This window comes from Bacillus rossius, chromosome 2 (genome assembly GCF_032445375.1).
Source record: "Bacillus rossius redtenbacheri isolate Brsri chromosome 2, Brsri_v3, whole genome shotgun sequence".
NCBI classification, from domain to species: domain Eukaryota; kingdom Metazoa; phylum Arthropoda; class Insecta; order Phasmatodea; family Bacillidae; genus Bacillus; species Bacillus rossius.
The window spans coordinates 103,302,371-103,315,635 of record NC_086331.1 but is presented as its reverse complement, the minus strand read 5'-3'; the positions used below and the strand labels follow the sequence as shown (position 1 = coordinate 103,315,635).

The 13,265-nt window shown below is 31.3% G+C and overlaps 1 protein-coding gene across 6 annotated transcripts in view; it reads right to left on the bottom strand.

Moving 5' to 3' along the window:
- Positions 1–13,265, bottom strand: part of LOC134529537 (histone-arginine methyltransferase CARMER) — a 202,268-nt gene that overhangs the window by 140,993 nt on the left and 48,010 nt on the right. For all 6 annotated transcript variants that reach the window (XM_063363738.1, XM_063363734.1, XM_063363733.1 and 3 more), the window contains exon 8: positions 12,142–12,364. In XM_063363738.1, coding sequence (XP_063219808.1) covers positions 12,142–12,364 — 223 coding nt within the window. The remainder of the gene's footprint in view (positions 1–12,141; positions 12,365–13,265) is intronic.

The following is a 13,265-nucleotide window of genomic DNA, read 5'->3' as shown; positions in this document are numbered from 1 at the left end:
GATAGAACAAGCACGATCATGATAATAATATTAATTATAATTTTAAAAAACAATACAAACAACGAATGAAACAACAAAAAATTGACCCTAGAGCAGATAAGACTGGCAACTCCAGTCCCTACGGTTTGGCTAGGTCGGGACGTCAGAGCGGCCTCATGTACTCCCTTAGTCGAGATGCCCCCAGCTTCCAAGCCACAAGTGCACGGTCCTACCTGCCGTAAGTGTATTTAAGAACAATTAAAATATAACGAAGGTATTTATAATGATGCTCAACACATAAGAAAAAATATGAGTCACAAAAATATAACATAAAAACCAGGAATAATTAACAATTTGAATAGAAAGGACAACTGACAAAAACTGACAAAATAAGGAAAAACAAAACAATAAAATAAAACAATCAATGACAATAAAAGATAATGATGTCAATATGATTAATAATACTAATTAAATTCCTATAAGAATTATAAAAATAGTTTTAAATTATCAAAAATTCAAATCAATGTCGGATTTCGTAATTAGCCTATAAATAATATTTTTAATATTGTAGACTGTACACAAGGCTTATCATAGATGACTTTTGAATTGAGGTACTCTAAAAGCCAGTATTATCTCAAATATACTTACTATTAACTTTTATTATTATAACAGTTATAAACAAAACCTGCTTCTAAATATGCTCTGCGAACTGAGAATGAAGTTAAAATCGGTTGAGGAAAATTCTTATGAATTATAAGTTTGAGAATGCGTAAGAAGGGGAGACAGCAGGGGAGAGGTAGAAATGGTGCAGAAGTTCAACTATTTTCAATTTTTTCTGAAAAACTTTAGATTTTAACAGGAAATAAAAAAATGATGCAATAGAGATACTAGTATATTTGAACAATCTTATAGGATAAAATTTTGTATACCATCAAGCCCAGTTGATCTTGAATACTTTAAGGCCTTGATACTCCACAGTACAACACTTTCAGAAATTGGGGGAACAGAAATTGTGTCAAAGTTCGTATTGGCAATTCATATTCTAGGATTATTGCATGGGAGGGGCATAGACACTGGAAAAAAGTTCAGCAAATACATTAACAAAACAACATTGTTAATTTTTAGACAGTTGATCATAATAGCCATTTTTCATAATTTTGACATAGCACCAAATATGTTTTTTTTTTAAATATTGTTATTGATCATATGTGTCCAGTAAATTTTATCACACTTGATAAGACTTTTGACTTATTTCCTGTAGTAAGAGAAACAGGCACAGTAGTATATATTTTGTTTTGTTGTTTCGTTGGCACAGCTTATTAAAATGTTGTTTTTTTAGATTTAAAGGCTTGTATTAAATCACTTGAAATCCAATATGGATGTTTAGAGGCCTTTTTTTGTGGATAGTGGATAACAGGAAACTGGCACCATCCATCATCTTAAAGTGGAAAACTCTTCCCAAAGAAGCGTTTCCGCCGGACTTAATCATTCGTTGTCAATAAAAAGGCTGGATGACAAGCGATTTAATGCAAGAATGGTTATGACTGGTGTGGAATCGGTGCCCTGGTGCACTTCTGGAAAAAAAAGCATGTTGGTCTTTGCTGCAGTTCGGGGACATCTGACACCAGAGGTTAAAACTACGATAAATAATTTTAACACAGACTTGGTTGTTATAACAGCTGGAATGACAAGCCAGCTATAAGTTCTTGATGTTGTCATAAACAAGCCATTTAAGGACCACCGTTGGCAACAGTACAGTGATTGGCTGCTTACGGGTGACTACTCTCTGACACCGACTGGCAAAATTAAGAAAACATTAGTTCTTCAGCTAGCAACATGGATTTCCACAACCTGGCGAAGGATAACTTCACAATCCATCATCCGCGACTTTAAGAAGTATTGCATTTTAAATACCATGAATGGCATTGAAGACGATCTGTGCTAGCAAGATTAAAATAAAGGCAGTGTCAGCAGTAGCAGTAGCAGTAGCAGTAGCACTAGCAGCAGCAGCAGCAGCATTGCAGACACTGACAGTGAATGATTATTCTTACCAGTATTTTAAACTCTGTTAATATATCTATGTAAAATAAGTGTTAATGTATATACTATTGTTTAGTGTTGTGACAAACCCAAATTTATATTGGCCTAGGTAAGTTTAACTATTTAAATTTGATTACATATATATTTAATTTTAAAAAAAATTAAGTGCTTTGTCTTAACAGTTTCATTTCATTTTTTCATTTCATTTATTAGCGTCCTATATTTGACAGTACATATGTCCAGGTTTTGTCAGTAACATTATAAATAAAATACATCATAATACACTAACAAAACAATATAAAAAAAAATACATTATAACACAATAATATATGTTACAATAAAAAATTATAATAAAAAACAATGCAGCAATTTATGTAGATGCACTGAGGAATTCATTAACAGAGTATGGAGCTATTCGTAGTAGGTAATCTTTGAGATGTCGTTTAAATATGGTATGTGATTGGGATGCTGTATTTAACAGGGATATCGGTAGAACATTTATTAGTTTAAGGCCCATGTAAAAAGGGTTCAATTCGTATTTTTTTGTTGAATGAAAAGGAATATGATTCTTATAAATGGATCTGGTAAAGTGATTATGTATTTCATTATTCTTTACATACTTAATATTTTGAATTACATAAATGACAACCGAATATATATAAATGGCTGGAAATGTTAAGAGTTTGTTATTCAGGAAAATAGGCCTACAAGAATCTGTCTTACTAAGATTATAAATAATTCTAATAACCCGTTTTTGAAGCTTAAATATCTTTAGCCAATTTAAGGAATTTCCCCAAAAAATAACACCATATCTCATTATTGAATATATGTTTGCATAATACATAGCCATTACTGCTTTATGTGAAGTTACAGTATTAATAGTTTTTATGGCAAAACAAAGAGAACTAAGTCTACGACACAGAAAAGATATATGATTAGTCCAATTTAGATTCTCATCAAGATTCAGTCCCAGTAATTTTGCTGTTTTTACAGTATTAAGAATATTATTGCCAATAGTCACTTCAATATTATTTAATCTATTTATTTGAGAGTTAAAATATATAATAGAAGATTTTTGAATATTTAGAATCAGTCTATTATCAGTAAACCAAGTTTGCATTTGGTTGAGGGTTATGGAAATTCTTTTTTGTAGTTCCTGTAAAGTCTGGCCTGTTACTATAATGGAGGTATCATCTGCAAACATGATAGTCTGGCCATAATCTAGAAACAAAGGTAAATCATTAATAAAAAGCAAAAACAAAAGTGGACCAAGAATTGAACCTTGGGGAACACCAATACCAATTTTCAAAATTTTTGACCTAGAAGTAGTGGTAATATTATTATAAGTCACATTAATACTAGTAATTTGTGAACGATTTGATAAGTAAGATTTTATAATATTGTTTGCAACACCTCTTATACCATATTTACTTAATTTTTCTAATAAAATATCATGGCTTACACAATCAAATGCTTTGGTTAAATCTACAAGTATGCAAGCTGTCAAGACTTTATTATCTAAATGAGAATAAATACTATTGAGTAGAGTGAACAATGCTTGTTCCGTTGACTTGCCTTTAACAAAACCATACTGATTACTGGTAATTATATTATAACAATTTAAGAATGAAAGCAACCGTTTTAATATAATCTTTTCAAGAATTTTTGAAAAATTTGGTAATAAAGCAATTGGTCTATAATTATTAATGCAGGTAGTATCACCCTTTTTATGTAGTGGAATAATTTTCGCTATTTTGAGCCTATCAGGAAATATGCCATTTTCTAAACATTTATTAAATATATAGACAAAGGGCTTTTTAATGTGTTCTGCACATGATTTTATTACAGAAATAGGAACATCATCAAGACCAACAGAATTTTTATTTTTCATACCTCTTATTATTTGAGTAATTTCATTTTCATCTACTGGTGTTAGGTACATTGAATGCAAATGCAAATGAATATCAAGTATTCTAGGTGATATTCCTGTATTTATAATGGTTGAATTGTTTTTTATTAAAGAGGATGCAATTTCCGTAAAATATGCATTAAACTTATTAGCAATTTGGAAACTGTCAGTGATTGTATTATTATCATCATCAATTAAAGAAATGTTATGTTTATTATTGAAACATTTCATATCATTATTAATTATTTGCCACATTGTTTTACTTTTATTGGTGGAAGATAACAGTTTACATTCAATATAAAAATTTTTAGCATCTATAACAGATTTATTAAATTGTTTTTTTAATTTTTTATAATCATCTCGAATGTATGAATTTTTGTTGCGTAGAAGCTTCTCCTTATAATGATTTAAAATTTCAAATCCAGAGGCAAGATCACTATTAATCCAAGGAGAGGACTTATTGTTAATGCTTATCCATAAATAGGGAAAGTATTGATTAAAATAAAGTAAAAATGTATTTATAAACAAGTTATATGCCTTATTGGGATTGCAAGTGTTATAGATTTCTTCCCACAATACAAGTGCAATCTCATTACAAAAAATATCTATTGTGTCAAGTTTAAACAATCTTTTCAGTAAATGAGTAGTGGAATTATCATTAGATCTAAGTTCAGTGTCACTTAATTTTAATATTATATGTTGAGCCAAATGATCAGAAATAGCAGTATCAATAGTTTCTGCAAACAAAGTACTAGGGCTACATCTAATATTAGTAAGAATATTATCGATACATGTATTAATTGTATTGCCAATTCTTGTAGGGGTAAGTATCGTTCTATGTATACCATATTGCCTAAGTAGACAAAAAAATTTATTGTTTGTGTTATTTTCCTCATTAAAATTTATATGAAATCACCACATATTATCACATATTTTTGTATCCTTAGAACTTTTTTTAAAATTAAGTCAAAATAATTTAAAAACAATTCAAAATGACAAAATCCAGGGGGTCTGTATATACCAACAATACAGCTATGTATTGAGTTTATAGATATACAACAGCATTCAATTATTTTATCAAAGCAGTATTCAGATATATCAATGATCTTGTTCACAATATTTTTTAGAGTATAAATACAAACACCCCCACCTTTACTAATAGTTCTGTAATAACAAGAAGCTAAGTTATAACCATAAAAAAGACAATAGTCAAGTTCATTATGTTCAAGCCAGTGCTCGGAAAAACAAACAATATCAAATTTATATAAGACATAGCAAATGTTCTAAATTATGTTTTTTATTAAATATACTACATACATTTATATGAAATATTGATAATTCTTGTAGATGCGATTTCATAGGTTTTAACATAGATTTTAACATAGGTTTAAACATAGGTTTTAAAATAGATTTTAACATAGTTGGCCCCTTCATATCCATACATTGCAAGGGGCCCTCTAAAAGTTTTCCTGACTTGGGAACTGATGCCAACCCAAGGCAAGTGGTTTAAGATTTACAAAGCATTGAGCACTATTTTGTTCATGCATTATAATTTTTCTAATCTCATTAGCAAGGCGATCTTTGCCTCTACCATTTAAATGGAGGCCATGATGAGTATGATTTTCCCGAGTCAGGTTATTTACGTCAATTACTGTAACATTCTTAAAAGAACTACAAAGTTTGCTAATATTTTGGTTCACCTTTTTTGTTTCCACATTTACACAAGAGTCATCAATAAGATCGTATCTATGTGGTAGGTTTACAACAATAACATTGACATGTCCTAATTTAAATAAATTTCTTTTTAACGTGGTAATTACTTCATTACCTTCATTTTTTGCAACATCATTTGCACCACCTAATATTATGACAGTATCCTTATTAGTGAGCTTCTCACAGTTTTGTATGAGCCCTTCTGTTACAATACGCAGAGGAGCATTTGGTTTAACAATACCGTTTACAGTACAATCACTAACATTATTTAGAATTTTTCCTGCTACATCACGTCCATGGCTGTCAGCAAACAACAACACTTTTTTACTTCTTACCTTAGTATTCATACAGTTGTCTAAGGATGGTACTTTTACATACATTTTCTTTTGTAATGGTGGAAAAGCTTCTACATTATTTAATAAACTATACCTGTTGTTGATGGTCTTATTTTGATATGTTTTTTGCATCTCAAAATCTTTAATCCTTACTGTTCTCTTGGGTAAACAAAACTCTGCTTCGTCAGTTCTACTTTTTTCAAAATGTTCCAGTTTCGCAAGTAATTTATTATTTTCTTCTCTATTAATGATCAAGTCTTTTTGAAGTACCTCAATAATCATCTGAAGTGAGCCAAGTATATTATTTTCGACAGTTCCAATGGTATCTTTTGCCATATGAGAAATATTAGGTTCTTTAATGTTCATGCATTTCCTACAGAAACCATCTGTAAGGAGTTTTTTGTTTTCTTCTTTTAGGTCTGCAATGTCATTTTGAAGTAGGTCTATAATCTTTCTAAGCGATTCTGTAACACTTTCATTTTCAGAATAGTTAGCTTCATCATCTTCAGCTTCTTGCAGTTTATCCACACTTTCATTTACTTTTGCAGGCGCAACCATTAATATACACTTATCACAATACCACTCCGAGGTAGGAATATTAATTTCACTTATATTACAACACCTTTTAAAATTAAACCACGTGTCACAGAATTCACATATTATCCCGTTTCTGACATTCCTATTGCACTTACCACATTTCGCATTATATCTAACTGGTCCTGAATTTTTTACCGCCATTCCGTTACGTTTTATTGGGTAAACAAAAGGGATTCTAGTTAAAGTAATTGTTGGAGGTTGGATTCTAAAAGAAGCATACAGATTAAACTAGCGAGTGTTACCACAGAATCAGAAGACAACAAGACGATCGTGTGGACGATTGAAAACATGGTACATTTGTCATTTCACTCAAACTTGAAAACAAAATATTATTTGTATTCATTTTGCCACACGCACCAGATTTCCTATCCATAATTTTGTATTTTAAATGTGATCTCTTCTCCAAAACATTCTTTTTCCTTAACACTCCATCAAAAAGTTTGGGGTAGCATTATATTCAGTTGCAGCATCCTCGGGTACATAGGGTATAATTTATATTTAAAGCATAATGATATTTATTTATATATATATATATATATATTAGTGTTGGGCCGATTCCTAAAATATACCGATTCCGATTCCATTTTTGATTCTTAAATTAAAGGGTCGATTCTTCGAATCCGATTCCGATTCCTTAATTTTTATCTGACAATGTTCAACAGAGTACCGTATTTACCCGAATATAAGACGACATTTTTTACCATAATTTATCATTCAAAACAAAGGGGTCGCCTTATATTCAGATACATTGATTTTTTGGTAAACATACTTATTTTAAGTCAATGTTTTCAGGTTGTGCAGTAGTTACTGGCTGCTCATGTTACGACCGATGTTTTTGGAATGTTCTGTAGCACAAGATGGCGCCCATATTATAGTCTAGTTTCTTGTACAAAAACATTAATGTAGGTTATACAGTACTTCTTTGCTGTGATTATTTAAGTTAGACGAACAGTATGTTATTTACATTTTAAATGCTGATGAAACGCCTGTATATTTTGATATGCCTTCAAATTATTCAGTGGATGCTGTTGAAACTAAAACAGTTAATGTGAAGACAAGTGGCAATGAGAAAATGAGGATAACAGTGATGCTTACAGTGTTAGCTGATGGTAGAAAATTGTTCCCTTTTGTCATTCTTAACCGTAAAACTATGCCAAAAGAAAAATTGCCTTCTGGGTAATAGTGAGATGTCAAGAAAAAGGTTGGATGACAAGTGAGTTGATGAAAGACTGGTTAAAGGCAGTTTGGGATAGAAGGCCTGGGGCACTTTTAAAGAAGAAAGATGTTAGTGTTAGATGCATTCAAAGGACATTTAACGCCAGAGGTGAAATCATGTATTAAAGGTATGAACACCGACCTTGTTATTATTCCTGGAGGCATGACTTCAAAGCTGCAGGTATTAGATGTGTGTGTTAACAAACCATTTAAAGACAGTTTAAAAGTGCTGTACTCTGAATGGCTCTTGGCAGGCAACCATGCTATAACACCAACAGGCAAAATCAGAAAACCAAGAATAGCAGTCTTGTGTCAGTGGATTAAGGCTGCATGGGACACAATCTCATCAGAAGTGATCATCAAAAGCTTCAAGAAATGTTGCATTTATAATGCATTGGATGGCAGTGAAGATAGTGTCATGTGGGAAGAAGATGCAATTGAAGCTGAAGTCGACAGCAGTGAAGATGACAACAATGAAGATGATGCATCAGTATAATGAAACTCTATAACAGTTTCCAACAGTTACAGTAGCAGCCATTTAGGTATTTATTTCTGTTTGTACATAAACAGTTAACAGTATTTCAAAAGTGGTGGTTGAAATCCTTTGTAACATTCATATTTTCAATTTTATATCTAATTTGTTGGCATGTGTTTAATACAATAAAAATTTTTTTTCCCTGAAAACATGAGGCTGTAGTTTGGGGGTCGTCTTATATTCGAGGTCGTCTTATATTCGGGTAAATACGGTAATATACTCAGAAAAAAAGGTTGTTTATGATTTTAAAAATGTAATTGCATTGTGTTTCATTTCATGTGCATAAATTAACATTATATACAGCTTATATAACATTAAAAAGCATTTTCATTACCCTCAAGTTAGGTTACCTTGAAATTCTAGCACAATTTGGCCTTTTAATCTTGCATATAGTTAAACGAAACACATGTTCAAACACTGCCAATAAACAAAGATGCCTTATGATGTAAATTGTAAATAATGTTATAACTTAACCAACTTTAGATACCTTACATTATCAACTCAATTTATTTATTGTAAAAAAAAGAGGGATTGTACGGCTAGGTTAAGAATTTTATTTTCAAGCACAACTAAATAATGTTCCAAATAAAATGACAATATAGCCTCGTTTTTACATATTTCAAGGGACCAGCGCCAAAAAATAAATAAAAAGATGGAAATGTAAAAATAAAACTTCTTTATCTCATTATGATGGAAACAAATCTGCACCACACTAAAATAAAATAACAGCGATGCTTACTTTTTAATATATTAACTAAAACTTAATTATCTCACTTGGTGAAAAGAATAAATCCACCCAGTCATGCAGTTCTTCACAACCGTAAAGAGAAAATAAATTTTCTGTTCTTGAGTAAGAAAGATCCGTGCATGTTTAAGCATCTCAAAATTTACACATTTTATGGTGAGATTTTCTTACGCAAAATATTTAAACTCTTCAAATAATCGTGTGTTAACATTTAATTCAATTCAGAAATTTATCGGAAACAGTTCCTCTAAGCTAACACAACTACTTTCAAAAGATTGTTTATGTTTAGTAATAAACATTTACGAACGTTTCAGCAGCAATGTTTGGAAATTCAGATTTGCCAACTATCTTTCCAAAATATTGTTAATGTAAAATGAGCATCGCTAAACACGCACAAGAACGCTGATTTACAGCAATTTGGTTGTTGCTTTTAAACTTATTTTGATATGGTCGCAGTAATCCATTGTGAATTTTGGTAAAATCTCGTGAAAAAATTATTTTATTTATAATTCTTTAAAGTTAAAGTGCAGAGATGTGAAACATCTTAATTTTCACGTTCACGTCACCAAAGATTTAGTTCATGGCCGTATGGTTTACCGTAGCAGGTAGTACAAACAAAAAATTAGGTTGTTTACAATGGCAAACATAGCTGCCATGATCAAATAGTTAACGTTTAGTAAATAAAATTTACATTATGTTCTAACATTGATGGTTTTGTCTAATTTTTTGGAAGGTTTACTATTAAATTCTGTGCTGCTGCAACGTAATTTCCGAAAAATGCTTTCGCTTAAAGCGGGAAAGTAGATACTGCATTTGTACTGAAGGGAAAATGGCGGTGCAAGTTAATAAATACGTTAATCACCTAAATTCGTAAATCTCAGTTCCGTAAAAAAGATTTTATTATGTAGTTTAAAAATTAAATTTGCATACAATTTAATATTTTCTTACGTTGCGTAGGAGATTTATTTTGCAAACTTACAAAAACAATGCAGGAATCGGTCATGGTCAATTCCAAAACCATTGTATTCTGAATCCCGCGTTTATGTTGGAATCGGTGGAACCTGCCGATTCTGGACTCGGAATCGACCGATCACTTATTTATATATATGTGTGTGTGTGTGTGTGTGTATGCATATGTATATATATATATATGTGTATATATATGTGTATATATATATGTTCTTTGATGAACACATCTACGGCATGAGTTACTACGCACAGAGGTAAATTTGAAAAACAAAGATCTAAATGGTTTTTACACGGAAAGGGTATTATTGTATTGAATACTGGTAACATTGCTTTAATAGCAATGCCTTTTATTTATTCTCCATCATATATTCAAATAACTAAATTAAACTAACATGGCATTAAAATCCCTGAAACAGCATCAATACAATTCAAGTAAAGAGTGATGCCATGATACTTCTGCGAGCTTGATTCAAAATACAAGAATCATTTACCCCAAGGCCACAGATGTAGCTGTAACTTGCATAAAATTATGCCTTGGTATAAATTATGCCTTGGAAAATATTGGCTTCACCATGGTAAATATCCATAAACATCTGTTTTTCACGAGTCCATTTTAGTCTTTGAATTACTATGAAAACAAATTAAATACACCAAACACACTTAGCACGACTAATGTGTTCCTAAAAATATTCATGTTATTCAAAATGTGTATTCTGAAGCATTAGTCTCCACAAATACCGTGTTTTATCGCATAATCGTTGCACATTTTATACTAAAATCAAGTTTGAAAAGTAGATGTGCGACATTTATGCAAAAAAAGTTTTTTTTGTTAGGTAAAGTTATTCATAAAAACAAAAACCATTCACGGAAATAACGTTTATTTTAAAAAAAAGTGGAGTACAAAAGAGCAAGCCAAACAATTTATATTAATAATAAGTCATGCAACATAAACCTTTATTCAACTTTAAATAGAAAAACAAAATCTGTGACCCGAACGCAAGCCACTTGAATCTGTGACGTAAACTAGTGCGTAACTATCGTCATAGTACACACATACCACGAAAGAGTGCGGGCTATCAAATATAGTTTACTCGGCACTCGACAGAGAGCGCGCGTTGCATGAATCTGCGAGATATCTATATTCGACTACGTGTGCGCGCTCTATACGGAAAGCAACATAACCAAACATGAATGATGCTAACTAGCGCTGGCTACATTTTTATAAGCGGTACACTGCGGCGATGCAGACAAACAGATAAAGGTTATAATGTTTAAAAAGTCGTTAAAAGAAAATTTACACATCAGACAACTTTGTATTTCCGTTATTAAATAAGTAAGTGGTAATGTCCGAATAAATATTAGATTTCTACTTTAAAATACATTGTTATATACGGAAAAGATACCTATACAAAGCACTTGGAGTCTAACAGCAGGACCAAAAACATAATGCTACGTTTACTGGAGTTTTTTTATCCACATTTTGACGCCCTAAAATATGGGTCCGACGATTATGCGTGTGCGATGATTATGCGATAAAACAGGGTAGTAAGTCTAATTAACTTAATGTGTTCCAAAATGTGTAGGGAAACATTCTTTACGTAATATAAATGCGTAGAATAACACTCAACGATATGTCACACCATTATTCTTTATAAGCTTACCATTGAATACTTTGTATGACAAATACGACACCATGTAACAGAAGGTAGTTATCGTCAGTCGGATGGTTGGCTTGCCCACCCGAGCGTGACCTTCAACTCACATCGCGTACCTTTCCACGAACTTTCCAAACCATAATTTACTGGCAATGAAACTGATATTACTGTTGGATATTTACAATTTAATTTTTCAAAAATTAAAGTGCTTATTTGTGTATCAATGCTTGGTTCACACTAATCCTGTCAGGCTTGTGATTTTTTTTTCATAACACCATTCATTTAAATATTTATAAATCAAAACTCAAAGGAATTTAAATGTCAACATTAAATTTGAAAACAACTATTTTCTCCATTCAACTTTTTTTTTCTATATACTTTAAAGGGATGACTTAAACACTATATATTTGGTCTTAAAAAGAATACAAACATAAGAAAGAAACACTTACCTTTGGTTAGCAACAAGAAGCACCCTGCCTGTAAGAAGCTGGCCAGCTTTAACAAAGATTGGCGTTTCCAGCAAACAGCGAACTTGGTACCAGTGAGTGAGAGGTTCTGTTGGCGCTGTTGACAGCCAAATAGTCTGCACTGATCCAATGAACGCCACATCGAACCAGAACGCCAAGCCATGCACTGTGCCTGACTCAAGAAGATGGAATTCCAGAGGGATATCTACAAATGTGTTAACAGACAACCAATAAGAATGTTATGAAATCAATTTCAAATATACATCAAACAAGGTAAAAAAAAACTTATCATCAGGGTGACAAGCATTGATGAAATATAACATTCATTTACATTCAGTATCGTGTTTTGCTAAGTTTCATATTTAATTTACATCCAGTAGATAAATGACATAACAGACACTAGCTAGATTCAGGGACACCAACCTACTTGTTCCCTTCCACAATGTCAGAATGCATCAAAATGCACAGGGGTAGCAACCTAAAAAATTGCGAAGTGCAAAATCCACAAAAACAACTAAATTCTGCTTTAATTTTTTCAATTTTTTTTTTTTGCAAATTTTCGACATTTTTGTGTAAACACTAAGTTTAGAGCAACATGAAACACTCTCCAAAAGTTGATCAACACCATTTCTGAAAACAGTATTTGATATAGGTAGAATTCCAATTACAGTGGAATCCGTTTGTAATGACATCGAAGGGAATTGACAAACACATCATAATAAGCGGACGTCATACAAAGCGTTTTGTGAAGAAAAAAAAAACTTTTTGGTGAATACTTATGTATTTTAATAGAGAAACTTAGCATATAAACATTTTTATTTATTTATTTATTTATTTATTTGTATTTGTGACATGCCCACCGACAGCTGAAACACTTTTATGGTGGGCACGAAAAAAAAAAAAAATACAAAATACAGAAAACACAAAAAAAAAAGCTTATAACAACACAGAAACACAAATACATAAACAAGACAAACAAAGATATATAGAAATAAGAACAATAACAACTAGGTCATTAACAAAAATAAAAAACAAATACAAACATAATTAATACAGGTAAAATCAAATTATTAAATGTAAAGAGATATTGAAGGAAAAATAATATA